Source organism: Sesamum indicum, linkage group LG5 (genome assembly GCF_026168435.1).
Source record: "Sesamum indicum cultivar Baizhima isolate 11 linkage group LG5, ASM2616843v1, whole genome shotgun sequence".
Lineage (NCBI taxonomy): Eukaryota > Viridiplantae > Streptophyta > Magnoliopsida > Lamiales > Pedaliaceae > Sesamum > Sesamum indicum.
In genome coordinates this window covers 16277145-16304654 of record NC_142661.1, presented here as the reverse complement: position 1 = coordinate 16304654, position 27510 = coordinate 16277145, and the positions used below count along the sequence as shown (strand labels likewise).

Sequence of the window (27510 nt, the reverse complement as noted above, 5' to 3'; positions counted from 1 at the left end):
TAGTTTCTCCATGTAATGTAATAATTTTCAACTCAAGATCTTTGACAAATTGACCCCAAAGATCACAAGGCCAAGAAACTAGGTGGACTTCATGGAATATATGTGTATATATATATACACACACACATACGCACACTAGTGTATGTTGTGTGTGTGTGTGTGTGAACACAACATAAGTCATTTTCTTCTCGATGGAACAACATGTCCTTGTTATTCTTGTTCTTGTTTGAAGTATGTATAACAACAATTCAATCGGTGAATTACAGTTATTTTTTATAAAATTTGACATTATTACATTCTTATTATTTGAAAATTACAGATACTCCTCTTAAATAAAAAATATATAGTCTCTAAAAGTTGGGTCAGACATCACTACTTTATCCTAGTTAAAAAAATTTATAAAAAATATTTGAAAAAACGAGGATGGGTAAAATAAATAATTCATAAAGCATATCAGTTCATACAAATATTTTAAATTCTTTTTGAAATAATACAATATTATAATTCATAATTCAAAATGACATTATGGTCAGTTCACCATAAAAATTAGATCGGAATCTAATGAAAATTAATTGAATAGATTTGTTATTAGACGGACGTTAAAATTAGAATATATATTTGTAATTTTTCAAACTACTAAAAGGTATTTGTAACTGTGTCAAACCTAAGAAGATGTTGTTCATGGTATGATCTGCGGACTGAATTTTTATTTTAATTTTATGTTGGATTTTCTTTATTTTATTTAATATATATTATTATGCATGCACAAAATTAAGTTATTTATTTTTCTTAAAAAAAGATTTTATGCACACGTTGCATGTGTATATATATTAATGTATTTTTTAATAAAAAATATGTATATATATTACATAGAATCGAAGATAAAATAAAATTTGAATATATAATTAAGGTTTCATTTGCAGCATAATTAAAAATTTTAAAACCTATTTATTATTATTATTATTATTATTATTATTATTATTATTATTATTTTTATTATTATTATTATTGAAAATTTAACACTAGATATGAAAATTGTTGCAAATTGAGATTGGCGATAAATGTTGTAAATTTATGACTGTTATTATAAGAATTATAAGAAAATATTTTTTATCATCAACAATAATGTCCATCACTATAAAAGAAAAAATGAATTATTTCAAACACTATAAGTCTCTATAATTTAAAAATCATATCAAATAAATACTATCTATCATGATTAAATAAAATTAATACGAAAACTTTAAATTCTTGACCACGGTTAAGTAATATCTGGTCATGATTTTCAGTTGTGATTGATCTTATGGCCTCGCTTGTAAAAATGACTAATAATAGTTGCACAGTCATGATTAATTAGTAATTACGATTGGCGGTTAAAAGACTGCATTGATCATTTGAAATAAATAAGTAAATTATGTGGTACAATTATTTAAGGGTATAGTTGGTATTTTGAATTTTGGTGTTGCAGTGCCACAAATCGCTAGTTGCGAGAGAGAAGTGACTTTTTTTTATATATTATTTGATGTTAGTACGTTGTTCTTGCGTATATATAATAAATAAATTTTCATGTTTTAAAATATATTATATATAAAAGCAAAATATAAAATCCATTACATTACATTTTTAAAGAAAGAAAGAAAAGAAAATTAATTTATGAGTTAATGTAAAATTTAAAAAGTTAAATAAGTTAGTTATTTTTATCAATCGAATGATATTTTTGGCTTTACAAAAAATTGGTACGACAATTTCATTAACTGTCAATTGTGATTGCGGAGGGTTTTTTTTTAATATACTAGCTACTGTGGCAAGCATTTTCTGCGTGCATATAATAAATAATTTTTCACGCTTTGAAATATATTATAAATAAGAGTTACACAAATCAATAAATTATATTGAAAAAATAAAATTAAAAAAAAATAAATTTATTAGTTAATATATAATATTAAAAAGTTGAATAAGTCAGTTATTTTATTAGTTGAAGGGTATTTTTGGCTTTATAAAAATTAGTGTAACGGTGTCATTAACCGTTATTAGTGAGTATGAAGTCTCTTTTCTTTTTATATTAGTATAGATATTAATATATATAGAAAAGGGATCTCCCTCTTGACTCCAATTCAACGCTTGGTGCATGTGAGGGCGAGATACGGAAGTGAGGATCAACGGTGTGGAAGGAATAGTTGAATCACAGTGGTGAAAGCACTTGATCATATCCTGGTAAAGAAGTTGAATCATGCTGAGGCAGTATCTCTCTGGATCTGGCCTACTCCACCCACTCTTGCTTCTCCACACCATCTCCCTCATCATCTACATGCATCTCACAAGGATGGCGATCCGCGAGTGTGGAAAAATTATAATTTTAGTTTTATAATTATAAGAAATAAAAATTTTAATTTTATTGGTATTCAATTTGACAATTAACTCATAACCTTAAAAATGGTACATTAAGAACAAAATTTGTTAGAATTGCAATTTAGTCGAAATTTGAGGGGCACATGCTGAAATCTGGCTAAATTTATAATTTTCGATGAATTTTATCTTAATGTATTAATTTTTTAAATTGCATAGCCTAATTTTTTAAATCAAACTCAACATGATTAAAATTGTCGTCTCGTATAGTTATGGGACCAAATTCATAATTCTCCTTAATGTGTTTCACTAGGACCTTAGGTTGATTAAGTCAAGAAAAACTACAAGTTTAATCTAATAACTATAGGGGTTTGATCTTGTTGGAATTCATTCTGGGAAGTAAGCTCTACAATTTTTTTAAATTGTTTAAATTGTGGAGTTTAATAACCAAATGGAGTTCTAACGGGACTAAAATTTTAATCCTGTATAATTATGAGACCAAAATTATAATTTTCTCGATCAACATGCCTCCACAGCTGTACTAACTCAGGATTTTATTATTTTTATTGTAATTATTATTATTATCAAATTATGAGACCAAAATTGTAATCTTCCCGAAGAGTATGCCTCCACAACTGCATCATATTAGGGTTTTATTATTTTTATTGTAATTATTGTTATCATAATTTGAAAGAATTTGAGTATTTAAAAATTTATGTCATATTATGGCAAATCTCAAAAGAGCCCGTTTTAAAATCTGATTAGAATTTAGCATGTGCCCCTCAAAATATATGTTTCGAAAAATAAAAAACATTTGTGGGGTTTACTTGAGGCGCACTTGCCAAGGAGTAAAATTACAAAAGGTTTCCTCGAGATTTCTCATAATCATAAATACCTCATTATTGTTTGAAAAATTAAAAATACTTCCTTAAAATTAACTGTTATCTAATAACTAGCGCTTACAATGGAATATCATGGGGAATATTTGTTAGACGACCGTTAATTTTAAAAAAATATTTATAATTATGACAAATTTTAAAAAAACTCGTTGTAATTTGTTAAATACTATATCATCTTTTCGAGTTGTTAATATTTTTTTAATCTACTAAATGAATCAAAAAGTACATTGTAATATATCCTATTCAAAATATATGTCTTAAAATATCATATAACCTTTGACTGGACTTGTATGGGTGAAGTAAAAGAATGATGGTTTAGGTGTCCGCCAACCTAAAGAGGAAGACAGCAAGAAAAAGGGCATATATGCATCAACAATTGATTCCATTTCTCCCACATTGTACCAAGAAAATCTTTGCATACTAAAACAAAATCATGTCCAAGAAGATTGCAGTGGTCAGCTGTTTCATTGCAGATAATGTCAAAACTACCAAGAATCAAGAATCTCTCACTCACTCAACCATCAAATCTCTATGTGACAACATTGCATATTACAAGTCAATTCCAGAGATCTTTTTTTATCTCATTTTAGTTTTGGTCATTAGCTCCAAGACAAAGTTAGATATAAGAGGGGGGGTTTTTTCTTTTTGGGTAAATTTAGGTCAAATGAACTTTACGAACTATTGTTGTTTTGTCTAATTAAAGCAAACATGATATCAATATTGAAAATCCTGGTGCGTGTTTGATTTTGGTTAGATTCGATTTTCTTGTGTATTCGTGTCGAATGTGTATACTATGTAAATTGTAGTCCTTGAATGCTTATATGTGATGGGGGGTTTCGTAGAATTATTTTCTACGCAATACATATATTTATCATGTTTTGTATAATAAATTACTGTAGTTGAAAAATTGCAGCAAATCAAAACTATTTAAACAATCAAACAGAATCAATACAAAATATTAAATTTTGGCTGTAATTAATCAACATTTATCATGATTTTAGCTGTCATAAAAACATTCATTGTGACTTTTAGTTATGTTTAATGTCTTGAACTTGTTTGCATAAACACTTATTAATAATCATAATTAATTAATATTTATCATAATTTTTTAATTTTTAACCATACTAATTAACAATAACAAAAGTCATATTTCTTAATTCTAGTCATAGAAATATATGATTTTGCTTGTTCTCATTATTCTAGAAGATAGCCAGAAACGTTTTAAATGTTTGTTTATATCTTTATAGAAAAAATTAATTCAACGCGTATTTAAAGAAAAAAAAAAGATATGAAAGAAGACAAGTCAATTTCAAAATATATATTATGATGATGATGTAATGAACAGATAGTTGGGATATCTTAATAGGGAATCTGCAGAGGTAGCCCACAAAATTGAACGGTGGTGAAGAAACTATCCCATCAATCACCACAAAATCTAGCCACAAGATTGTGGCCTCTGTACTCTGGTATATTTATAATTTTATAAATAATAAAAAATATTTATATATATATACTATTGGATTCAATTTTGAGAGGTGTTGATAGAATTTACTTTAAATATTTTCTTGGGCAGAGAAGAGGAATTCCAAACATCCATTTGTTGTGAAGGTTAGTGATGAATTGGTTGGTACAGTTGAAAAAGTGATTTACAGGCAAATGAAGTTAAGATTGCATGAGATGAAAGGGTGACAACAATTTGGTGCTAGTCAACGAGTGAGCTTCTGATTGCATTACATAATATCTTTGTGCTTTTATGCCTAATCACTATTAGCTAACTCATAATTTTCCTAATTTCTCATTTGAAACTTCAGAGTTCAAATTATGTCATGGTTAGGAGAAATTTTGAACACAAAATGCTAAGTGCATAGTCAAACATACAATATTGCAAGTACTTTTGCAAAAAAAAAAAAAGGATAACAATTACAAAATAGGTATAACAAGCAGTTGAGTTTGAACGTTCTATTTGAATTATTCAAATTAGGAAATTAAAGGCAGAAAGGAAAGAAAGAGTCGATTCCAATGTTACTTTTTGCTGGATCTAGGAGAAGGGCCAACTCTATAAAGGATGATTCTTTTGCTAAAAACCACAAATCTAATTAACATTCAGACTGAATTCCCCCAACACATCACAAGGTAATAGGATAGCAATAGTACTATATCTTAATCAATTATGAAATAATAGGGAGTAACTATCGTCCCGAATGAGTTAAAGCTAGAAACAAACAAGAGACCTATGCTCTGAAAATCCATGTCAAAACCACAATAGCAGATCACATAAGACAAGAGGAGCACAAGCGACCAAAAATGTTCCATAACCCAAGTCAATTCTCATGACAGAAGCTCAAGGGCAGTTTAATCCATGGGCAAGTCCGTAGACACATGCCTTCAGTTTCTGCTCAAAAAGAGGTAAATTTGCTTTTTATCCATACAAATGCAGAACACAAATATAAGCATGAAATTCAGGTAAGCAGCCTAGTCTAGAATATGAATTAAAACCCATCTAGGCTCGAATCTTTTTACCTATATCTTGTCTACTTGCAGAATCGAAACATCAACGAGGCCACTATACATATCAGTAAACACCTCAAGACGATCTTGGACTACAAGACCACATCATATATTTTGCTCATATACATTGAGCATGAAATGTTTATAGCATGCACATTCTACATCGCTCAAAACTTTTGACTAAAGCTGTCGTAATTTGAGCCTCTCTCCTTTGGTGATTTTCATTGCCACCAAGAGAAAGTTATTCCACATTTAAGAAGCTGAGACCTTCTTCCCATCCTCGATAAAGAAAATTGCACTCTCTGGGACCTAGAAACCCAAAGGAGAAAAGGTGGGAAATAAGCCTGTTATTCATAACCAATTGGGATTACAACATACAAGTACAATGAGAAATGCATGTAAGTAGCACGAAGCATATCTACAGCAACAAGTAATCAGAGGCCTCAGAAGTGCCTTGCAGCAATTTCAGTATAAAAAAAATCAAAGAAACAACTAAGAAAATCGGTTTCAAAATAGCTCAATCACCAGAACATGCAATTTGCCACTAATACAGAATATGTTTGTCAGATGTTTAGGATTTTTATCTGATAGAAGCTATATCACATGATAATAATTCTCAACTAGCTAAGTTGGCCATGGAATTTTTCCTCAGTAATGAGCCTAACTTTCCAAAATCTTTCATCAATTCGAACAGACAGTAGAATCATACAACAATAAGCTCTGATGTACTCTACACTGAAAGTCTTAATTCAACATGTATACAGTTATCCACCCTTGCTGCAACGGGCAAGAATTAAGGTGCACACCATAAAAATCTGCCATGTAAACATTGCTCACGAACTTGCAGGAATTAAAGATTAGAAAGGCAGAATGTCAAACAACATGACCAATGTCAAAGGAACCCGTACACAACTGCCCTAGGGACAAGCATCAGCTATCTCCTACTTAACGATCAACAAAATATAAAATAAAATAGGCCATACTGCCAGCATTCATTTGGCAGAGTTTGAATTCTCTCTGCAAATGCTATAGAATGGAACTTTTGATTCCTCAGTATAATAAAAAGATATGTCGTAAATGATGTAGCAGTTTTATCAAGAAAATATAAAAATGTCCAAATAATATAATGCCCATTGATAGATGAGCAAGCATATAAATATATAGGATTCATCTGCCTCATTAAATGTGAAGCCCTATATTTTCAGCTGAAGTTGCCAAATTTAAGACAATGCCTGCATTTCACTAATCAGTAACCAAGTTAACCATAAACATGTGAGGTAAACCCAGAGGACAAAGATTTAGAATCACACAAACAACATATTAACCAAAATTAAGACTGAAAAGTATGATATTACATCTGGCCATGTGTCCGTGATGAACTCCACTATGTCATAGGCAATGTCTCCTTGGACATCAATTTGCTCCTTCTCGGTGGGTCCCTGGCAGGAAAAACAGAGGAAGAGACATAATCAGTTTATAGCTCGGGATATTTTGTATCAGAAGGGTTCTTAATACCAACATAAGAATGTACCTTAACAACAGAAGCTCCAGTAGCAAACTTTTTACCAAGCTTCTTTGATGCATCATTTAGTTTAATCCCTGAAAGTTGATGTAAGACAAGTGAGTTGTGCTAAAATTTAGAAAGACAAGAATATCAAAGAAGCACAATGTATGAAATATAGAAGTAGGTACAAGACATCCTTACCGAAAAGGTCTAGTCCTTTCACAGTGGTTATACATTTCCGCTTGTTACGAGTCACCTTTTCGATGATAACTTCCTGCTTCTCCTGAAAAACAGAAGTCTCAATGCCAATACTGCCATAATCATCCCTATTTTACCAGCACAATGACAAGTATGCTATTAAACTACTTCACAAAATACAATTATATGCTGAAATGTATAATGAATTTCAGAGAAATCAAATTTATAAAATAACCTCTGTTGGGGTTCTCTTCATAGTATTTAATACAAGTGCACTATAGAAAGGTGATCAAGTTTACATAGTGCAGTACTTGATCAGGAAACCATGGACCGCTTACAACCTATTATTGGATTCACTAATTGGATTTCAATCTTTATGACTGCATCAAATCGGTTGGATCCTAAAAGATTATTTAATTTTGTGGATCCAAAATGCGTCCGATATCCAACTAAACTCAAACTTTGATTTAACATAAAGTTAATTCAACATGAATATTACACCCCTCAACAAAGTTACTAATAAAGTCACGAATAACAACATTTATTAGAACTAAAATTAAATAAATATAGCTATGATCCCGTCTAACTAACGACGACTTGTAGACAAACCACGTCCGGATTCGACAGATCTGCAAAACCCACACACCCAAATCAACAACAACTACTCATTCAAACTCAGCATGCATGCAGATATAAATTAAACTTCAAGCTAATATGAAGATAATGAATTTAACATAGTTTATGAAACTACTATTTATTTTCAGAATTATCATTTGCAACATGACAAATCAACAATAATTCCATTAAATGCTATCAGCTCTTGCACATAACAGCAGAAGTTGCAACACCAAAAATAGAATAATATATATAGAACAGAAGGAAACAATAGAGACAAAGAGAGTTAATTTTTAAAAAAAAAAAAGGAATAACGACTAAAGACCAAAATGTAGAAAAACACATGCGATCAAGGAGATGGTTTTGTGTGTGTTGCTCTTCACTTGTGCACATAATACTCAATAGAAAAGCTCTGCCATTCTTCCTACCATGTATCAAGGAATAAGCTGAAACATCTTCCAATGTCTATGAAGAATAACTTAAAGAGAACTTGGAGAATTTATTTCTTAGCAAGAAGGAAACTTCAACCTTCAAATGTACGCACTAAGATATTGCTTCCAGTACATAATGTGTCCCCTAAAATTTGGGTACGGCTTTCCCGTCAAGTAGTGCATTTAGCTCAGCCAGCAGAAGAATCTCTATTAACAATGTGAATGCCAGTAATAGCCTATTCTTAGTTCTTAACTCTCAAGTTATGCTTAAAACATCTGTTTGTTGGGCGTACTCCTAGTTCTAATAATAGTACAGCAGAAAAAGCAAACTACAGCTGAGGAAATAAACAACAGCACCACTCGACATAGGAGCTGAAAATTAGAGACTGCTACATGCCTCTCATTTGGTTGATTCACCCACCTCATGACATATGTATTTGATGTCTCATATTGATATGCAGTTGGTTACTCAATTACATTGAAATTCTATTCATATGTAGGCAAAAACCAACCTAAGCCAACATTTGACTGTGATCGTTTTGGCTCCTGAACACTATTCACCACTTATTTTCATACAATAGGAAAATCAGAAATATGGTCATGGGAAAAAGGTAAAAGAAGGTCGAGAGCTTTGAATCCATTGCATCAATCCTGACTTTCGGGGTTGGAGTTTCAGAAAATGCATAGAAGCACATATCAATGTGTTATACAGTTGCATGAGTTTCCATGCATCGTACAAAAAACACTATGAAGCAATATTCTAACTTCTGCAACAAAAAATACATTCTCTCAAAGTTTACCTTTTTCTTAATCTTCCCACCTGGGAGACGTTTGACTTCTTCCTTGGGCTTCGATGAACCTGCTGCGGCCAATGTGAGTCACTTAAGATACAAGACATAGTGACTTCATTTTCATCCATAAAATTAAGAAAATAAATAAGGTGTTATATTATTTATCCATGTGTTTGGATAACACTCCATGGGATAATGGTGTATATTCCGAGGTAAGAGAACTGCCAACCAGAAACAAAATACAGAAATAGATTAAGTTCCAAACACAAGAACCAAATGGCCTTATTCTTCTTCAATTTTGACTTGTACTCACACGTTGAGTGAACTCATTAACAAAGTCAAAGAAACAATCAACTGCCAATCAGAATGGTAGGTGTCACAAAATATCTATAACAGACACCAACTAGCACAATGGTTAACAAAATTTCACAAACCTGCACTGGCATATAATGTCATCAATTAGCAAACAGAATTACCCTCAACAATAAAAAGAAGAAGGCGTAACACAAATAGAGCGTGTTTACATAATTCTCAGTACGCCAGCGGAGGGTCAAATACTTTCGTCGTTGTTGTAATGTTAACAGAGAATAAGCCAAATACTCAAGTACAGCATACAAAAACCACCGGTAAACCGCATTAAAATAGAAACGCCAAAAAAAATAATACATATAAATATTGATATACGTGAGTGCTGTACCATCGGAGGAGATAGAAGTGGACTGAAGTTGATCAGATACCTTATCAGCATCCCCCGCACCAGCCCCTGAAATATAGCTCAAAAAACAAAATGTCAAAAAGCACCGAGATTCTCAAATCAGTGCTCATCACCAAAACAAGTTCATATGTTTATGATAGGGTTTCGGCGGAGGAACCTTTGAGAAGATCCGGGTAAAGATCGGGAGCGTTCTGGATCAACCAGGGTTTGCATTTCTCGAAATCGGGACCGAATTCGCAGTATTCAGCAGGCAAGCCGCAGACGCCGCAGTAGAGAACTTGCACGGGTTGGGGTTTCTCCGCCATTACAGATGAACTCGCACACACTGGGTGCTTGTGAGCGTATCTTTTGTGCGTGTAACGAAGTTTTTCAGGGTCCCTCGGACGACGGCGTTTCGGTGGGTGTGGAATACAGGACAAGAAAAAAGGGAGGTGAACAAATATTATTCCTCCTCAGTCCTCACAATGCCAACAGGGAGAGGCAATTAAGGGTGTTTATGTAATTTACTTTCTAGAGAATAAAATAAAGCGACGATATTCAGCTTCACGCGATTAAATTCAGTTTTCCCTGTGAAAAATTGCACTTTTTGTCCCATATCTTTTGATGTTTTATTATATAATTTTGTTTGTTTCGATATTTACATATTGATCTTATAAGTTAGAATTTTTATTATTTTAAATTTTTACGTGATTTTTTTGTTTAATAGAGAAGTCACTAGACCGTTGCATCAACCAAGCGTTGGACTAATGACTGATGACTTTTTGTTAATTATTATAAGATGCAATATAAAAAAGGTTAAATAGAATTAAAATTAAAAATAAACTTGATTTATGCAACTAAAAATACAATTTTTTCAAAAGTAATTGTATAAATAATAATTATATATCTTTCATTTTTGGAAAAATATAATACCAATCATCTAAACACCCAGTAAGTATATTCATAAATAAATAAATAAGAAGCACTGCTCTCTTTTATTTAATTCGAAACTTAGGAATTTACATCCTCTTACTCTATGACATTATTTGCCACAATTAAATGGCCTATGTAGAATATGGGAAAAATACACAATTTAGCCCAATGTGATTTTATAGATATGTAAATTACTTTTTATAGTTAAAAAAATAGCAATTTATTATTTTATATTTTTAAAAATTAAGCACTTTATCTCCCTAGACAAGGGTAAAATATTTAATTTTAAAAAATATAGGGGTAAATTGCTGTTGTTTTTTTATATGGGGTAATTTCACATGAGGGCTAAATTGTATTAAACCCTATAGAATATTCGTGAATTTTTGTCTGATTTTTTAGTATTTAGTAAAAGCTCTAAACAATTATCTCTCCATTCTATTTATATTGTATTTGGATGGAAGTATTTGAAATTAATAATTTTTAAATACTTAATAATAATGTTTGAATTTGTTTAGATAATTTAAAATTTTTAAATAAATCAATTCAAATTTTAATTTATGCAGAATATCGATAAATTTCAAAGTATATTCAAATTGAGTCGTCTGAAATTATTTGTCCAAATTTCTACATATTTTTACATCAAATTCAAATTCTTCAAACAAAAAAGGCATACTTAGATAAATGTGCTTTTATTTTTATCAATTTATAATCATAATTTTAATATCTTAAATTTATCCATTTAAGTAAATGTGGAATTACTTTTCTATCTTAAATTCATCCCATCTTAGTCAGTAAATATGGCGTATTACAAGAATAGCCCATTTACTTCATCACTCTCATGGCAGCTCCACGAATCCTCCTCTGCGGCGACGCCCTCGGCCGCCTACCCCAGCTCTTCAAGCGCGTTTCCTCCGTATGCTTTACGTTCCAACACACATACAAACACTCGTTCTATGAATTAAAATGCACCTACGCTATAGTTCAATTATCTGCAAATTTTCAGGTGAACAAATCGGCGGGGCCGTTCGACGCGCTGCTCTGCGTGGGGCAGTTCTTCCCCGACTCTGCGGACCAGCTGGAGGAGTTCAATGACTACATCGAAGGCCGCTCCAAAATCCCCATTCCCACTTACTTCATCGGGGATTACGGCGTCGGGGTCGTGAAAGTTTTATCTGCAGTGGCCAAGGATTCGGCGAACCTAGGGTTTAAGATGGATGGCTTAAAAGTCTGTGAGAATTTGTTCTGGTTGAGAGGCAGCGGAAAGTTCATGCTCCACGGTATTTCATTAAATTACTCCAGAAAGTTCGGAGTTTCTTTTTTTTTTTTTTTTTCGGTTACTTGTTTCTGACGAGCTGTTTTCCAATTTGGTTTAGAGAATTCTTTGTTTCAGGTTTGAAATGTGTTCTGTTTCATTACTAACTCCGTGTGTCGCGATAAATTTGTTGTTTCTTTATTTGACTTCACAGTGTTATTTGCAGATGCTAAATCATTTCATAGAATATGTAGGTTGATGAACGGCCTGGGTTATTTCAGTTGATTAATGCAGCTTGTGATTATGACTTGGCAATGTTTAAGAATGGTTGAGCCTGTAGTTGTTGGTTTCTGGCCCAAGGCCCATGTAAACTGCTTACTACTACCATAGTTCATATTGCATAAAGAACTTGATTTGGACCTTTCATGTTGACAAATTCTGTAGCTTGGGTGGTCTTTTGTTTCTTATTTAGTTATCTTTTGCTTTTTATCCTGATTATTTGAACTGTTTACCAATTGGCCATACATGGATTGCTAAAGAATAAGAGAAATACTAAAGAATGGTTACTCTATAGATTCAACATAGTTGATTGGTATATGGTTTTATGTTCCGGACTTAGTTTGTTCCCTAAGGACCTTCAGAATTAGTAAGTGAGAGCAAATTGTACTCAATGTTCTCAGGGTTACTGTAATTTGGTTCAGAAGCTTAACAGAGTATATGCAACCAAGACACGGGCCTTCATGTTCTGGCATTTGGTTTGACTTAGCATCAGCTTACCTTGAAACACATTATGGATTTCCGGTATATATGATCTCCATCAATGGTCCATGCTAGCCCAGACATGTAGTAGAAATATTCATTATTTGCTAGGTTTTCTACTGAGTGTAACAGAGGGCCACTTGAAGTTTTACTTTTGATTATTTCTAAGAAATTTAAAATTAACATTTAAAATGAAATTAGGCATAGTTTTGGAATTGCAGAAACATCTCTTGAGTTCCTTTATAATTTCTTTTTGTACTTTGTATATTTCCATACGTCCATAGTTGATCATATTCTTCCCTGGAGGGGAGATATGAAAACTAAAAATTCTTCAACTTCCTTTATAGTAATATCCAAATGAGCAGATCAAAGGCTGAGTAACCATCATGTTGCTCTATCCTCATGTTGTTTGAAATTTTGATCCTTGGATCTGACAGTCTTTTGCATTCTAATCACACCTTTCGTATTTGCAAGCACCTGTAATATTCAAACTTATAGGACAGACGAGGAAGCCGCTATTCTGGCCTTCTAGGTGCTGATACATTTCTGTAATTTATGATAACTTGAGATTAATAAACTGCTATTCTGGGTTTCTAGGCGCTGATACATTTCCGTAATTGATGATAGTTAGAGATTGATTATTGAAGAACTAAAGATGCTATTCAACTGGATGAATTACTTGATGTCAGGTTAGTTTAGGCTAATTGATTCAATATATTTTGGCAGAGAGTATTTTATCTTTTGCATCCATTGGTATGAGATAAGTTCGAATGAGGCTATTCAAGCAAAATAATGTTCAATAGGTTTCTGAATTGAGCAGTTTTCAAACTTGTTTTGTATTTTCTTTGTTACACTAAATAGTTTCTGCCAATTGGTATTTGCTTCTTTCTTCTGTGACAACTGATGATTTTCCCTGATATTCGCATAAAAATCTTCTTTCGTTAGAGAAATGTAACTATTGTGAGTATTGACAAAAATTGAACATGGCATGGACATGAGTTACTTGATCCTAGAAGGTTATTTGACCAGGCTTCTTTGAGTTGAGCTTTATGTGATTTAGTAATCTGGCATTTTAGAAAAGACGAGGTACCTATACTAGCTTTTTCTACTCTGTCCTGCTCCAAGTAGTTTTACACATTATATAATCACATGTTGATGCCATCACTTTTTTTTCCTTGGGTTAAAAGCACTAGAAGAAAATATAGCACTATGCAGGAATCTAGGTAGTGTTTTCAGTTTTAGCAAGGGAGTTTGACTTCATTAAAACCTCAAGGATATATTCTTTTATGAAAAAAGGCTTTGGTACCTTGGGCGAGGGTCATGCTATTTCACTATATACAGGTTTCCAGACACGTGGCTACTGCATATGTTGCCAGTTCATATGCTTTTACCGTCTTTCTGAAAGCTGGTTAATTATTTTGTGATTATAATCTGTGGGCATTGGAAGATGATATCCTGCATATCCACCATTGTATATCCTAACACTGATATGAAATGGTCATATATAGGGCTGTCTGTGGCGTACTTATCTGGTAAGCGGTCTGCAAGTAGCCAACAATTTGGGGCATACAGTGAAGATGATGTTGATTCATTGAGGGCATTATCTGAAGAGCAAGGAATTGTCGATATATTCTTGACATATCCTTGTTATAAACTTTAAGTTGTAAATAAATACTCCCTTCTCTTTCTCCTCCATCCTAGACTCATTTTCCCTTGTTTTTATGCAATTTATGGCTTATTCATTTCCTTGACTGGATTTCACTAACGAGTGGCCCACTGGGGTCACGAATAGAGCTGCTTCATCTGGTGTTCCTCCTGGAATGTCAGATCCATCTATTGGGGACTCAACCATATCAGAATTAGTAGCAGAAATCAAACCACGGTGAGGATTTCTTAGTTCACTAGGGTGCGAACTTTTGTTCCATAAAATTATGATATAACTATAAATGAATTTGCAGTTTGATCTAAGATGGTAAGATTCTCAATGCAAATGAAAGGGAGTACAAGAAAACATATAAGCATTTTGAGTGGTTTTTGTTTTGGTGTTTGAGAAGTAGACTTAGCATTACTTCTGCAATCATGTGTAGTGATGTAGAACAACCAACCTTGGGGGTGTTTATTAGTATTGAAACTGATATGGAGTTTGTCCTATGTTGCTATGAAAGATCTAGAAGAAATTAAGGGAAGGGAAGAGAAAAGATAGAGAATAGAAGAAGAGGAGGAGAAGGTACTTAACCCTTGGCAGGGAAAATGACAGATTCTGGCATTCCCCGAAATGTTTCTGATCAATTCTGTTAAAGGGTATTTGAATGTAAGACTTTCCCCAACGCAATAGAACAAGAATAGAATCTCATTTATGGAACTACTAATATTTAATTGTAAGACTACATTCTGGACAAAAGATTCCAAAGAATAGGTGAAACCTAAAAATAAATTCTCAATTAAGACTTTTGAAGGACCAAAACTCACTCATCTGGGAAATTACATTAATACGTCTGACCTAAAAGTAACTGATAGCAAATCTGAATCTGATCGATAGAGACTCTAAGGCAGGCTTGTCATAGACTTGTTTTAGGGATAACGTATATTTGAAAAAGACTTCCTTGGAAGTGAGATCTCCAAAATTGCTTTAGAAATTTGAAAATTTAGTCAAGTTATATATGCTTTTCCTGCTAGTTGACCAAGCAATAGAAACACTAGTTGATAGGAATTCTTGTTTTTGCCTTCCCTTTTTCAGCCTTCCTGTAGCATGCTACAATCTTATTGCTTATGAAGTTTTTCTGTCATAGTTACCATATTGCAGGCGGTATGGGTATCTACTATGACCGTGAGCCCTATGCTAATGTTGGTGCTGTCCATGTGACTCGTTTTATAGCTCTTGCTCCAGTTGGAAATAAAGACAAACAGGTTTAGTGATTTTTCTAATTTTATTTTCAATGATTCCTGAAGTTTGAGTTCGTGCTTTGTATGCCATGTATGGTCCTACTTGCGGCACTACAGGTTCTCGAATTTGCATGCATGAAGAATATGTTTAATTTTTATATGTTCCTCTTATGAACAGCACTAAAGGTTCTGGATTTTATGCATGCATGGAGAACATGCTATTTTGTATGTTCCATTTAAAATCTTCTGCTGCTTCATTTTCTTTTTTGAAAATCTATTCAAATCATGCCATAACCTATCATTTCTATTTTTTATTCCAGAAATTCATTCATGCACTTTCACCCACTCCAGCATCCAAAATGTCCAGTGCTGAGCTCTGCACAAAACCATCAAATACTACTTCATCTCCCTATTCATTTGCAGAGGAAACGGGATCTGGCGATGGAGCCATAAAAAGATCCGGTGACAGTGTTTCTGATACACAGTATTGGCGCTATGATGTCTCTCAGAAAAGGCAGAAACATGGTGATGGAGAAGGTGGTGGGTTGTGCTTTAAATTTGTATCTTCAGGGTCTTGTCCAAGAGGCGAGAAGTGCCGTTTCCGGCATGATGCAGATGCAAGGGAACAATCCATTAGGGGTGTATGTTTTGACTTTTTAAACAAAGGAAAATGTGAAAGAGGCCCAGATTGCAAATTTAAGCATAGTATACAGGAAGAAGGTCAAGGATTTTCTAGCAGGAGTGCTGGAAGCTCGAACAGGTCAAAGATAAATTAATTTCTCATTATATCTTAGTATCTGGGATATGATATTAGGCTTTAACTTCAGTGAACCAACATTTAAATTAAAATTCATTGGATACATCCGTTTTACTTAAGGTTTTGTGTTTCAGGTCCAAGGAATGCTGGTTTTGTTTGTCGAGCCCCAGTGTGGAGTCACATCTAATCACTAGCATAGGGGAATACTGCTATTGTGCACTAGCTAAAGGACCATTAGTCCAAGATCATGTGCTGATAATACCCATTGAACATTTGCCTAACACCCTGTCTCTCCCACCAGAATGTGAAAAAGACTTATATAGACTCCAAAGCAGCCTTCAAGCTTATTTCAGGAGACAAGGGAAGGAAGTAGTTTTCTTTGAGTGGGTTTCTAAACGTGGAACTCATGCCAATCTTCAGGTTGAAAAAAAAAACCATATTTGTTTATTTATTTTTTGTGGTTATGCTTTACTACATTAAAATGTGTTTCAAGTTTGGTTTGTCTCCAACATATAAAGTTGATACTGCCTTTAGTTTCTGTAGTATTGTTTTACTTATTTCCTTGTTTTCTTGGTTCCATTTTCAAGTTGTGCATGCTACTCCTGTTACAATAACTGGAAATCAATTTTTTCCTGCTATATGATGTGCAATACTATGGTCTTGAGTATTGCCATCCACAGCTGATGAGCCATTATGAATGTGCCGTGTCTGAATCCAGATTCCCTTCTATTATACAATATCTTTTGCTGTTTCCTGTACGGTCTTTATGATTTTGAAGGCTTTATCAACGTATACTTGTGCAGGCTGTTCCTATCCCATCATCCAGAGCATCTTCTGTTGAACATATTTTCAATTTGGCTGCCAAAAAATTGGGGTTCACATTTTCAACAGTTAAGAGTAAGCTTTTCTATCTTGACCTACTGCATATGTGGACTAACTATTAATTGACCAATGAATAAGTGCTTCAGATAATCTATACGATCTTTGGCTTTTGGTTAGCCTGTGATTATGCTATGTCTAAACCTTGAGACTGAATGGCTATTACCTAATCTCTAGAACAAGCAGTTCTGACCTGATAAGCAGTTAAGCACTTCAATTTGAGACACGCAGTTTCTGTTACATAACTGAAGATGATGTAAATGATGAAGTGGTTTTGCTGGAGAAGTCTTTGGGCATTGTGCATCTTGGCTGTTACTTAGTGAAGAAGTGCAACTAGTAAATAGTTGAGAGTGAACACGGTACTTTAAATATGGGAGAAACTCACATTAATGCACCTCTTAACTGGGGAAATTGATGTTTATTCTTCTGCACATTACGTAAGAAAGATGTTCAAGTTTTGTTTACAGATTTGTATCAACTATAATGGGTTGAACACTTCTGTTATCATGTGAAAAATGGTTGCCACAGTGGAGCTTCTTGTTTCCTGGATAAGCACGAGGGTTTACTTTTTGAACCTGTTAGATTGTTAGTATAATCTCTCATTGGATGACCCAATGCTTTTACTCATAAGTGTAACATGCAAGTATGGGGAAGTTTGAGACTATAAAACTACAAAAGATAGTTACTGTTAGATCTTTCAATTCGTGTTGCCCCATTGAGGCTCTACCCTCTAAGTACAAATATCTCTTTTTGACCCTTTACATTATATTCACTGGAAGCCAGCTTGCTTACGCAACATTGGTCGTCTTCTTTATTGCTCCCCTGAAATTTAAATATATAGTTTCTGTAGTGTGCAATTTACAATGATCATATACTTTGTACTCTGATCTCTTCCACTGATTGTTGAATGTTAATGTTAAAAACTTTGTTTGCAACGGCAATGGGTGTGTGCAATTTTCCTAAATTAAGAACAAATTTCCCAGTCTAATATCACAAATTTTCAGATGATGTGATATTGAAACAAACATATTTAGGTTTGTCTATGGCCCATATTGCTAGGATCAGAAGTCTCTCATTTCCCAGTCTTGGTATTTCGAATGCATAATTTCTTATTGTCTAACTTTAGAGATGCAATGCATTTTTTTTTGCTTCCACCTCTTCTATTACCTATGATTAAGATTAATTTTCATGTGTGTGCAGTTTATAGACGCACTTAAGTTTGATATGTTATGTGCATGTATATCTTATATTTATTTATTAAATCAGTATAAAGATACTGTTTCAAGTTTTTTAAGCAATCCTTTACCATAGGGCATGAAGGTGGCAGTGATAGAAAACTTTACTCTATGAATCATTTGTTAGTTGGAAAATACGAGATGGTAGAAAACTTAATTTAGTTACCTCCATTAGAACCAAAATATGCATATTATTACTTTTTGATTGTCCAAAAAAAAAAATTGATGATGATACGTCAAAGAAAGATTTGAAGAGGGCTAGATGAGTACTTTGCATAGAAAAGAAAATAACTCATTTGAGTCATAAATACCTTCAAACATATTGTAATATATAGGTTTTTATGATATCATAAATATTGCAGAAGGGGGTGATATTTTGTTCATACTTCTTTTTGATCAGAAAATATCGGAATATTCTTCAATGTGTATGATCACGAAGAACATTGTCACATGTGTACCTGATGATTGGGAAACAATGAGTGAGCATCAATTTCTGCCGAATGGTGGCATCTCATTGGAGAATACAACCTAAATTGTTTACAAAAAATTGAATTTGGTGTATTTTCCAACTTTATTTTTTGCATGTAGTCGACCGTTTCTAGTGAAGACAACAAACCTGTCTAAAGTATTATTTTGATAACTGTGATGATACCACTAATGCCATACAATTAGCCTCCACCAGCCTACTCATTTTCATTATGCCTGGACTTTATAAGATGGAGGAGATAGTCTTGGAGAATATGTCAAAAGGCTGATGCCACAAATGTAGGAAATAGAAAAGGTAATAATTATTCAATAGTCTTGTCTTTGAATTGTAACATCGTCTTCTTGAGTACAATCCACCAAAAAACTTATGTACCTTAAAGACTGACAATTCAAATTTAATGCTTATATCCACCAATAGAATTTGATCTAGAAAATTCATTGAAATTAATGGTTAACTTAACCCTTGAAATACTTAGATGTTCGTCCACAAAGGGGCAATACTTCACCTTTTGTGAACTTATCTGCTTAAGAGTTTGTGTTACATTATTGTGAAGAACTTTAGCTTGTGGTAATTGATTTATCTTGAGTAATAATCAAATGCAACTAAGTAGTCAATAGAGTACATCTTTGACAAGAGGAAATTCAGTAAACAGTTTGAGTTCTAAACAAATTTAGTAGTTATATAATTCCTTTCAACAGGGTTCAAACAAATGAAAGTTTGGATACATTTGACTGAAGAGAATCATTAGGTAGCTGTTTATATTTGTAATATGTATTCAGATATTAAATTCTCCTAGATTAACAATATGTTAATTATCTGTGTGAGCTGCTGTAAAAGTGTAATGTATGTATTATGAGAAAGGAAAATCATAAAATTCTTATAAAAAGGTAACCTAATGATATGCAGAGGTATAAAGGGAATCTCTATGTGAAGGGTGATATGCTGATATGCCAGTGGTCAAAGTAGTTTATGTACTTTGGATATATACATAGAGAATATTTGATCCCTGAGTATGTAATGAGTAGAAGGGGGATGTATAGGTCATCTGGAAATTGCAGTGGTCTTGATTTCACTCTGCTTAAGGTATGGCTTGATTTTGTTCAAGAAATCATTGTTCATAAGTTTGACTTTTATTTGTATCTTTGTGTCTGGACCAAGTAATTGGTTGTTAGGAGTTAGGATCCTGGTGATTTAAGTTCATAAATTTTCCTCCTGATTGTTCCTTTTTCCCTTCTGTCGTATGCTCAAAGAGTTCTGGGTGTGGTTGGCTTTTTCCATATGGACATGGGGCTTGAGTGAAGTCTGTATAACTGGTTATAGTCATTGTTTCTGAGTTCTTAAAAACTTGTATTTGTTACATATTATTCTTCAGTCCTCAAACGAAGTATTCCATAGATGTTACCTGTACCAAAATCTTTTGCTGCTTTTATTATTTTTTTCCTTCACATATAACACAAATCCTTAATAAGTGAAAGTTCAACTTCAATAGCAGCAAACACAATGCAAAGTTTTGCCATCTCCATTATTTGGATGTTTAGATTGATCATCTACCACTACCAGCATCTGTCTTCTTAAATACTAAATATTGGAAAAAGTAAACCTCTACTTATAGTTTTTACTCATTAAGACTTGTGCAGCGTTCACAGTGGATAGCAATCTCCATCCTGTTATAGATGCTTAATTTTAGCTCTGTCCATAATCTGTAAGAATGTCTGTTTCCATAATAGGTGTTGCCAATATCTGTTCATGCCTGAGTTCAACCGTGGCTGCCAATTGCAATTCTCCACTCAGTGTCTAAGACTGATTGTATTTTGTCACAAACAATTCCATGGTCATGTTCTGATTTTCTGATTGTTGCAGGTGATAACAGTTTGGATGGACGAAAAGTGTTGGGAATGCATCTTGATAGAAATCAGAATTTATTTTATGTGGAAGTTCCTGGAGGAACAATCCTGTCACATGTCGTTGACGAGAATGAAAAGTTTCCTGTTCAATTTGGTCGTGAGGTAAGAATATGACACTTATATAAAAATCAAGGTTCATAGCTCCTTTCTCGTGGGTCCTAACAAGGGTGAATCTCATTCAATATACTGATACTCGATTTTTCATGCCTTTTTGTTGAGATAATTACACATAGACCTTTGAGGTTTGGTGAAGTTAAGAAACCCATCTTCTGTAATTTCACTGACAGCCCTGGTGAGAGTTGTTTAAATTTGGAAAATTTAGCCCGAAGGGTAATTTTATGCATGTGAGATTTTAATTTTTATCCAATTGTTTACTTGGAGAGGACATTTGTTTACAGAAAAAAAAAATGACATATCATCCTGTTTGGATGTTTTTTTGGTCGAAGTGTATTGACAAGGGTGTCATTGTAATTAAATTCAAACTACAGGATTTGTTTTGTTAATTTGATACTCAGAAGGGCTAGGCCAAATTATCCCTTTTCTTTAAGAATAAGAAACTAGATGATGTTACGTCTTTACAATGGTACCTTATCATACACTTTTCATGCATTAGGACATTAAACAACCCCCCAATCTTACTGCAAACTAAATTTAAACATTTACTGCAAGGCTCTCTAAGGTTGTGATTACAACCATGAGTTATTAAGAAAATGAGTCGAGGCCGAGGTACCTCTTTGGATGTTTTTCCTTTAATATAATTGATTAGCCTGGTAATGCTTGACTTGTGTAATGTAAAGAACAGAGTTTGGGGCTTTATATCCCTCACCATCTTGTCGTTTTAAAGTCTTAAAGGTAGTTTCTGATGTGAACTCTTATACTTGAAAGTGTAGATAAGTTAACATTAGTTACCCTCCATCAACAATGTTTATTCAGCTGCAAAAATACATTAAGTAAACTACTGACCATCTTTTGTACGGTTGTACCCTTTGACTCTTCTCAAATTAATCAGTCTCTAAAATGAAACATCTAGATGATAAAATGAGAAGAACAGATGAACTTGGGAACCTCTGAATCTTATGACAGTCTACTGTAGCACAAAGAGGAATATAGAGGATTGACCATAGTTTGATGGCATTTATCCGTTTTCCCTTGAGAAATGGACTTCAATTTTAACTTATGTGTTTCATTTTGTCTCTGTGAACTGTGTCACTGTTATCTTCTTCAACAGTATCAACCAAATACATACTGTATCTGGTTGATATCGTGCATGTATGTATTACTTCGTAATGTCATGTTGCCTTGCCTGGCTTTTCATTTGTTTGTGACCTTCTTAATTGATGGAAAAGATCATTGTAGGTTCTGGCTGGGTTATTGAATATTGCTGATAAAGCTGATTGGAGGAATTGCCAGCTTAGTAAAGAGGAAGAAACAAAAATGGCTGATGATTTCAAGAGTCGATTCACTGAGTATGATCCAAATAGCTGATAATTAATAAGTGCAGGTACGGTGTACCAGAACTCTGAATGTTGCTTTCATGGTATCCCACTATGTTTGTTACCTTTAGCTTGGCGCTGGTGGCTGTTGCCGTGTTACTTTGTGTAACTGTTGCGGTAAACGAGTTGGACAAGCATACAATATTCACTTAACATCTATATTGCGTCAGTTTGTGGTTGACCCAGGGGGCAACAGTTTATCTCATCTAGTAAGGAGCTAACGCCTGCTTGGTGGCATCCTAATATCAAAATGCATTGATCCCAACATTGAGACAGAACTTTGTCGAATCTTTCAGCGGCCATTCACAACATACAGTCAAAAGGGACGAAGTTACCAGTTTATGCAACTATGAGCTGTTCTCAAGTGCAAGCGTGTGTTCTCTTCTTGTCCTATTATTCTTCTCATGCCCACGTCCTTGGCCCCCAAAGATGAATACACCGGCTCATAAATTTCTGCGGTTGTTTATTTGGTTTTCACCACCAAATCATCCAAAACCACCTTTGTAACAACATACTTTTATTTTGTTATTGATTTTTGCAGATTCTAAGAAATCCATATACCAAGAACATAAAGGGCCTGCAGTTATTGCTTCTCCCCGAAATAATTCTATGATGATAGAGGGGATAGGATCAGCAAAAGGTAAGCATGAAGGTTGATGGTAAATTCAAAGATAACTGCAGTAATGATAAAATAGGAATCTCTTGAAAAACATGTGAGAGACAGTATTAACTTAGGCAAAAGCTACATAGTAAAATAAATCAGCATCTCTCAAGGGGTGGGGATGCTGTAATAGAGGGGACAGGGGTGAACAAGTTTGGGTCGATGAGCACAAATCTCAGAAATGATACGGAAATGTGAATGGGGGGGAGGAACCATACAGAATCAAAACAAGGTTTCTGAACGGAAGGGGACAATGATTTCTATATCGAGATCTGTCGCAACCAATTAGGGACCCCAGAAATCTATCATAGACATAGACGTGATTGGGCGTATCTTTTCATGTCTATTTTTAACTTGGCATCTCCTAGATTGTATGAATACTTTAGGTTGGAACAGTGTTATGCATTTTTGGTCTGTTTTTCTCACTTAATTCATTGTTATTATTTACTTGGACGAAATTAATGGTAATGTTTATCAAAATTCAAGGGAGGTATGTTGAAGGATTCAGAAATATTTGAGCAAAAAATTGTAAGATTTCCTATAACAAATCCCGGGGATCCCTAAGTAGAGGATTCTTCATATAGTAAGACAATCTTTTTTAATTTTAATTTTTGTTTCTATTTGATCCATTTGGCCGTTATGTATTATTATTGATTATATATAAGATAATGTTTTAATTCTTAAAATTTAATTAAAATCGTATACAAGGCCAGTGTAATACACCACCCTATTAATGAAATAAATTATTTTATTTTTTAAAAAATAAAAAGAAAATTGATTTTTATATTTTTTAATATGAGGATATTATTTTATACATATTCCATGTCACAAAGGATTGTTTGTATTTCTTCTTAAATACATATAATAAGTATGAAAGTTATTTGTGAACGTAACTTTACGATTTGTGAGGTTTTGAAAGCGTCACATATATAATAATGCGCTCATCATTAATTAATGCTACTAAACACGTCTTTTTCTATCACTCACCAAAATCGATTTTAACACAGCCACAATACGATCTTCAATGATGATAATCCCTTTGAACCGTTGCTTTTCATTTCTTCGAACGAATTTTACACGTCTTCAATTTCTACGATTGCTTCACTTTATTTGATAAAAGCTAGTTTCTTTTCTTATCATTTCACCCAACATTCCTATAATTAACAACAACTTATAATATATACCTTAGGGTTTATGAGTAAAAGTCAAGAACCCAAAAAAGAAAAAAAAAAAAAAAAAAAACTCTTGATTTCAGAAATGATCATTTCAGAAAAAAGTTTTGAAACACTTACATCTTTTTTAAAAATTCTCGATTTATACCCCATTCCCTTCTGTAATTAAGATTTGGATGGAAAATGCTAACATAAGTAAAAAAATTACATTTTCATTTTGGACTTATAAAGATTATATATAATATAATATATATATATAAAGTTAAGTTAACATTATTATATTTTTTTCTTCACAAATAAGGGATAAAATTAGATATGTAAATTTTTTTGTTAATATCAGTTTTTTCAGTACGAATTTTAATAAAAGGAGGTAAAATGTAAATAAAGAACTTTCAAAGAAGATTAAGTATAGTTTTAAAAAAATAGAAAGATGTATAATTTTATATTTTTTAAAGGGGATCTTAAATGTAATTAACCCAATATTTATTTGTTAACCCCACATATGGTGGGGACTTGAGTGGCTACCACTTGCTTGGTAGGTTGAGTAGCTTCAAAGATCATCAAAAATCGAATAGAAATAAAAGTGAAGGTTAAATTCGTCCAATTTCATCTCTGTATGTGTGTGTGTGTGTGTTTTCTCTCTAAATCTTTCTACCTAACAAGAATTTGATTATTATGACCACAAACTACCTACAAAAATTCAAGATTTTGACCCAAATCTCATATAATATTAGGGTTCGTTTTCATTTCATGAATCGTTTTTTCAAATTAAGCAGAGTACATCGCTGAAGGGTTTACAGTAATCTTCCGAAATTTTTTACTAAATAAAATCCATCCTTTGTAATGTTTAAATTCCGAGTAAAGTTTCAAACCTTTTTTCTTGTTTTTTTTTTAAATATATGCTAAATATCGATTAAGTATATTAATAATTTTAAATTAAATAATTTCATAAAATAAAAAAAAATAAAATAAGATTCTTTCTTTTTTTTTTGAATGGCAACAAAAAGAAATATTATAAAAAATATATATATTTATATAATTATATCTAAATTTATAATTTTTTAATTATGAGATCTCGAAAATCTTGGAAGCCCGTAAAGCTTCAAACTGAGCATCAACTCTACTTAGTTTGAGCTGTCGCATTAATAGCTACAAGTCTGCAAGATGTAGGGGTCCAAGACCTATGTTGCCAATTTTTTGTCATAATCAACATTTTTAAATTTTAAAAAAATAAATAAATTACATCAATTTTATCTGATATTAGATACAAGGGTACTAAATTTATAAACTTTTCAAATTATTTTTGAAATATTTGAAAGTTTATAATTTTTTTTAAATTGTATGATATTTTTTTAATGAATTTACAAATCATAAAATAAAATATTAGGATCTTATAAACATTTGTTTTTTTTCTTAAAGAAAAAGTAAAGTGAATCCATCTCTTTTTACGTGCAATTCACCCTTTTTCAATTATATATAGTAAGATTTCATTTTTACCCTTGCGCGTAATCGATGTTTCTCCCTTCAAAGCAAGAATGTGTATTTATATGGTCTCGGATTCTAAGTTGATTATTTTTTGCGGTCATTATTACATTGTGAAAAGCTTATTATGTAAAACACTCTAAAATTTTATAAGTTCTGAAATATTATTTATCAAAATACTTTAAGAGCTTATTTTTTAAAATAAAATTCAATAATTTTTAAGTTCTTAAAACATCTTATAAGATGTACAAATTTATAAAATATTTTAAATAAGTTTAGACAAACGGACTCTAAATTTAAATATATAACTATACCCTATTCTTTAAAAAATTACAATGCACCTACTAAAATTGTAGTTGTGATTTATATCAACACCTCTTCAAGAACAATAACTTACTCAAACACCCCTTTAGTCGACTTACAGCGTAAATTGCAACCACCTCATACGATGTTTGACATAATTATAAGTATTTTTTCGTTATTAAAAAACTTTTAAATATTTTTCTTATTTTAATGTCCGTCTAATAATGTGTTCATTTCATTAGTTCTCGTCAGGTTTTCGTCCAAATTTTATGGTAAACGGACCAAAGTGCCATTATGAATTATAATTTTATGTATTTTCTAAAACTTTCTAAAATATTCTTACGGACTAATATGCTTGAATGGATTGTTTACTTTACTTGCTCTTATATTTTTTAAAAATATTTTAGAAAAATAAAAAACTCAACAAGGGTAAAGTAGTAGTTTCATTTCACCATTTTATGAGTTGCATAATTATTTTTTATTTAAAAAAGATTTTATAATTTTTTAAATAATAATAAAATATTTATAATTATGTTAAATATTGGAAAAAATAGCTGTAATTTATCGAAAAGCTTACCAACGCCCTCTTATAATTTTATAAAAGATAAAATGGTACAAATATAATTACCCTAATTTTAAGGGATGGTTATGTAATTTAGTATTAAAAAAATTGGGTGAGTTGTCAAATTCCAGTGGACACGTGCAACACATCAACATCTAAATTTATGGGATCAGCGGAGCAGACAACTTTTATATTTTAATTATATATATATATATATATACCAATAATATATAATTAAAAAAGTACTCCTTTTTTTTAAAAAAAAAAAGTATGTATTCTCTCTCGACAAAAAGTGATTGATTCCCCACTTAACTACTAAAAAATTAACTTCCTATTTTTCTATCTATATTATGATTTTTTTTTAATTCTAGATAAAAAGAAATCGTGGCCGGTTATATAATTGGTGTGGGAACTTTGTCCGTCTGTAAATCTAATTTAGTTGATAAAATTGAGATTCACGACTATAAAGTATTGTGGGTTTTAAATTTTATTAATATAAAATTTGTTATTTTATAATTATCAGTCTATTTTTAAAAATAGTTGTTGATTAGTTATGAAGATACGGATACTTGATATATTATTATTACAGTTGGCAGTAATTTAGATTATGATTTGATTGTAATTAATTTATTTAAAAAAATAATATGTGATTTTCAACTCGAGCGTTATTATGTCAGTTTTCAATTACGCACGAAATTCTTCTTTTCCAATTTCATCAACATTTTTTCATTAATAAATTAAATAGACGTACATTTATTTGTT

At 32.3% G+C, this 27510-nt stretch overlaps 2 protein-coding genes across 8 annotated transcripts; one reads left to right on the top strand and one right to left on the bottom strand.

The window, feature by feature from the left end:
* Window positions 1-5746: 5746 nt before the first annotated feature.
* On the bottom strand, window positions 5747-10445 carry LOC105161856 (Translation initiation factor SUI1 family protein). Of its 2 annotated transcripts, none has more exons than XM_011079686.3 (7): window positions 10165-10445; window positions 9990-10055; window positions 9302-9363; window positions 7459-7540; window positions 7285-7352; window positions 7109-7192; window positions 5747-6062 (listed from the first exon to the last, which is right to left on the bottom strand). In XM_011079686.3, exons 1-7 carry the CDS (start codon window positions 10310-10312, stop codon window positions 6006-6008), a joined length of 567 nt encoding a protein of 188 aa, XP_011077988.1. In that variant the 5' UTR covers window positions 10313-10445; the 3' UTR covers window positions 5747-6005. The 2 variants fall into 2 exon arrangements, with proteins under 2 accessions (XP_011077988.1, XP_011077989.1); XM_011079687.3 differs by having other exon boundaries at window positions 9302-9360; window positions 10165-10444.
* A 1270-nt stretch (window positions 10446-11715) lies between these two features.
* On the top strand, window positions 11716-23120 carry LOC105161854 (CwfJ-like family protein / zinc finger (CCCH-type) family protein). Of its 6 annotated transcripts, none has more exons than XR_002287134.2 (11): window positions 11716-11832; window positions 11923-12196; window positions 14439-14568; window positions 14693-14812; window positions 15720-15837; window positions 16134-16573; window positions 16705-16990; window positions 17374-17467; window positions 21032-21177; window positions 22422-22576; window positions 22739-23120. XR_002287134.2 is itself a non-coding variant. In XM_011079682.3 (11 exons), exons 1-10 carry the CDS (start codon window positions 11758-11760, stop codon window positions 22558-22560), a joined length of 1812 nt encoding a protein of 603 aa, XP_011077984.1. In that variant the 5' UTR covers window positions 11716-11757; the 3' UTR covers window positions 22561-22576; window positions 22739-23120. The 6 variants fall into 6 exon arrangements, 5 of the variants coding, with proteins under 5 accessions (XP_011077984.1, XP_011077983.1, XP_020549598.1 ...); XM_011079682.3 differs by having other exon boundaries at window positions 22432-22576; XM_011079681.3 differs by having other exon boundaries at window positions 22432-23120.
* Window positions 23121-27510: the final 4390 nt, after the last annotated feature.

Coding starts and splice junctions, on each gene's coding strand:
- LOC105161856 (XM_011079686.3), bottom strand. CDS start 10,312: ATGGCGGAGAAACCCCAACCCGTGCAAGTTCTCTACTGCGGCGTCTGC. Junction 10,056..10,164: donor TTACCCGGATCTTCTCAAAG/GTTCCTCCGCCG, acceptor GCTATATTTCAG/GGGCTGGTGCGGGGGATGCT. Junction 7,541..9,301: donor GTGGGAAGATTAAGAAAAAG/GTAAACTTTGAG, acceptor TCTGTTTTTCAG/GAGAAGCAGGAAGTTATCAT.
- LOC105161854 (XM_011079682.3), top strand. CDS start 11,758: ATGGCAGCTCCACGAATCCTCCTCTGCGGCGACGCCCTCGGCCGCCTA. Junction 12,197..14,438: donor CGGAAAGTTCATGCTCCACG/GTATTTCATTAA, acceptor GGTCATATATAG/GGCTGTCTGTGGCGTACTTA. Junction 17,468..21,031: donor CACATTTTCAACAGTTAAGA/GTAAGCTTTTCT, acceptor TGATTGTTGCAG/GTGATAACAGTTTGGATGGA.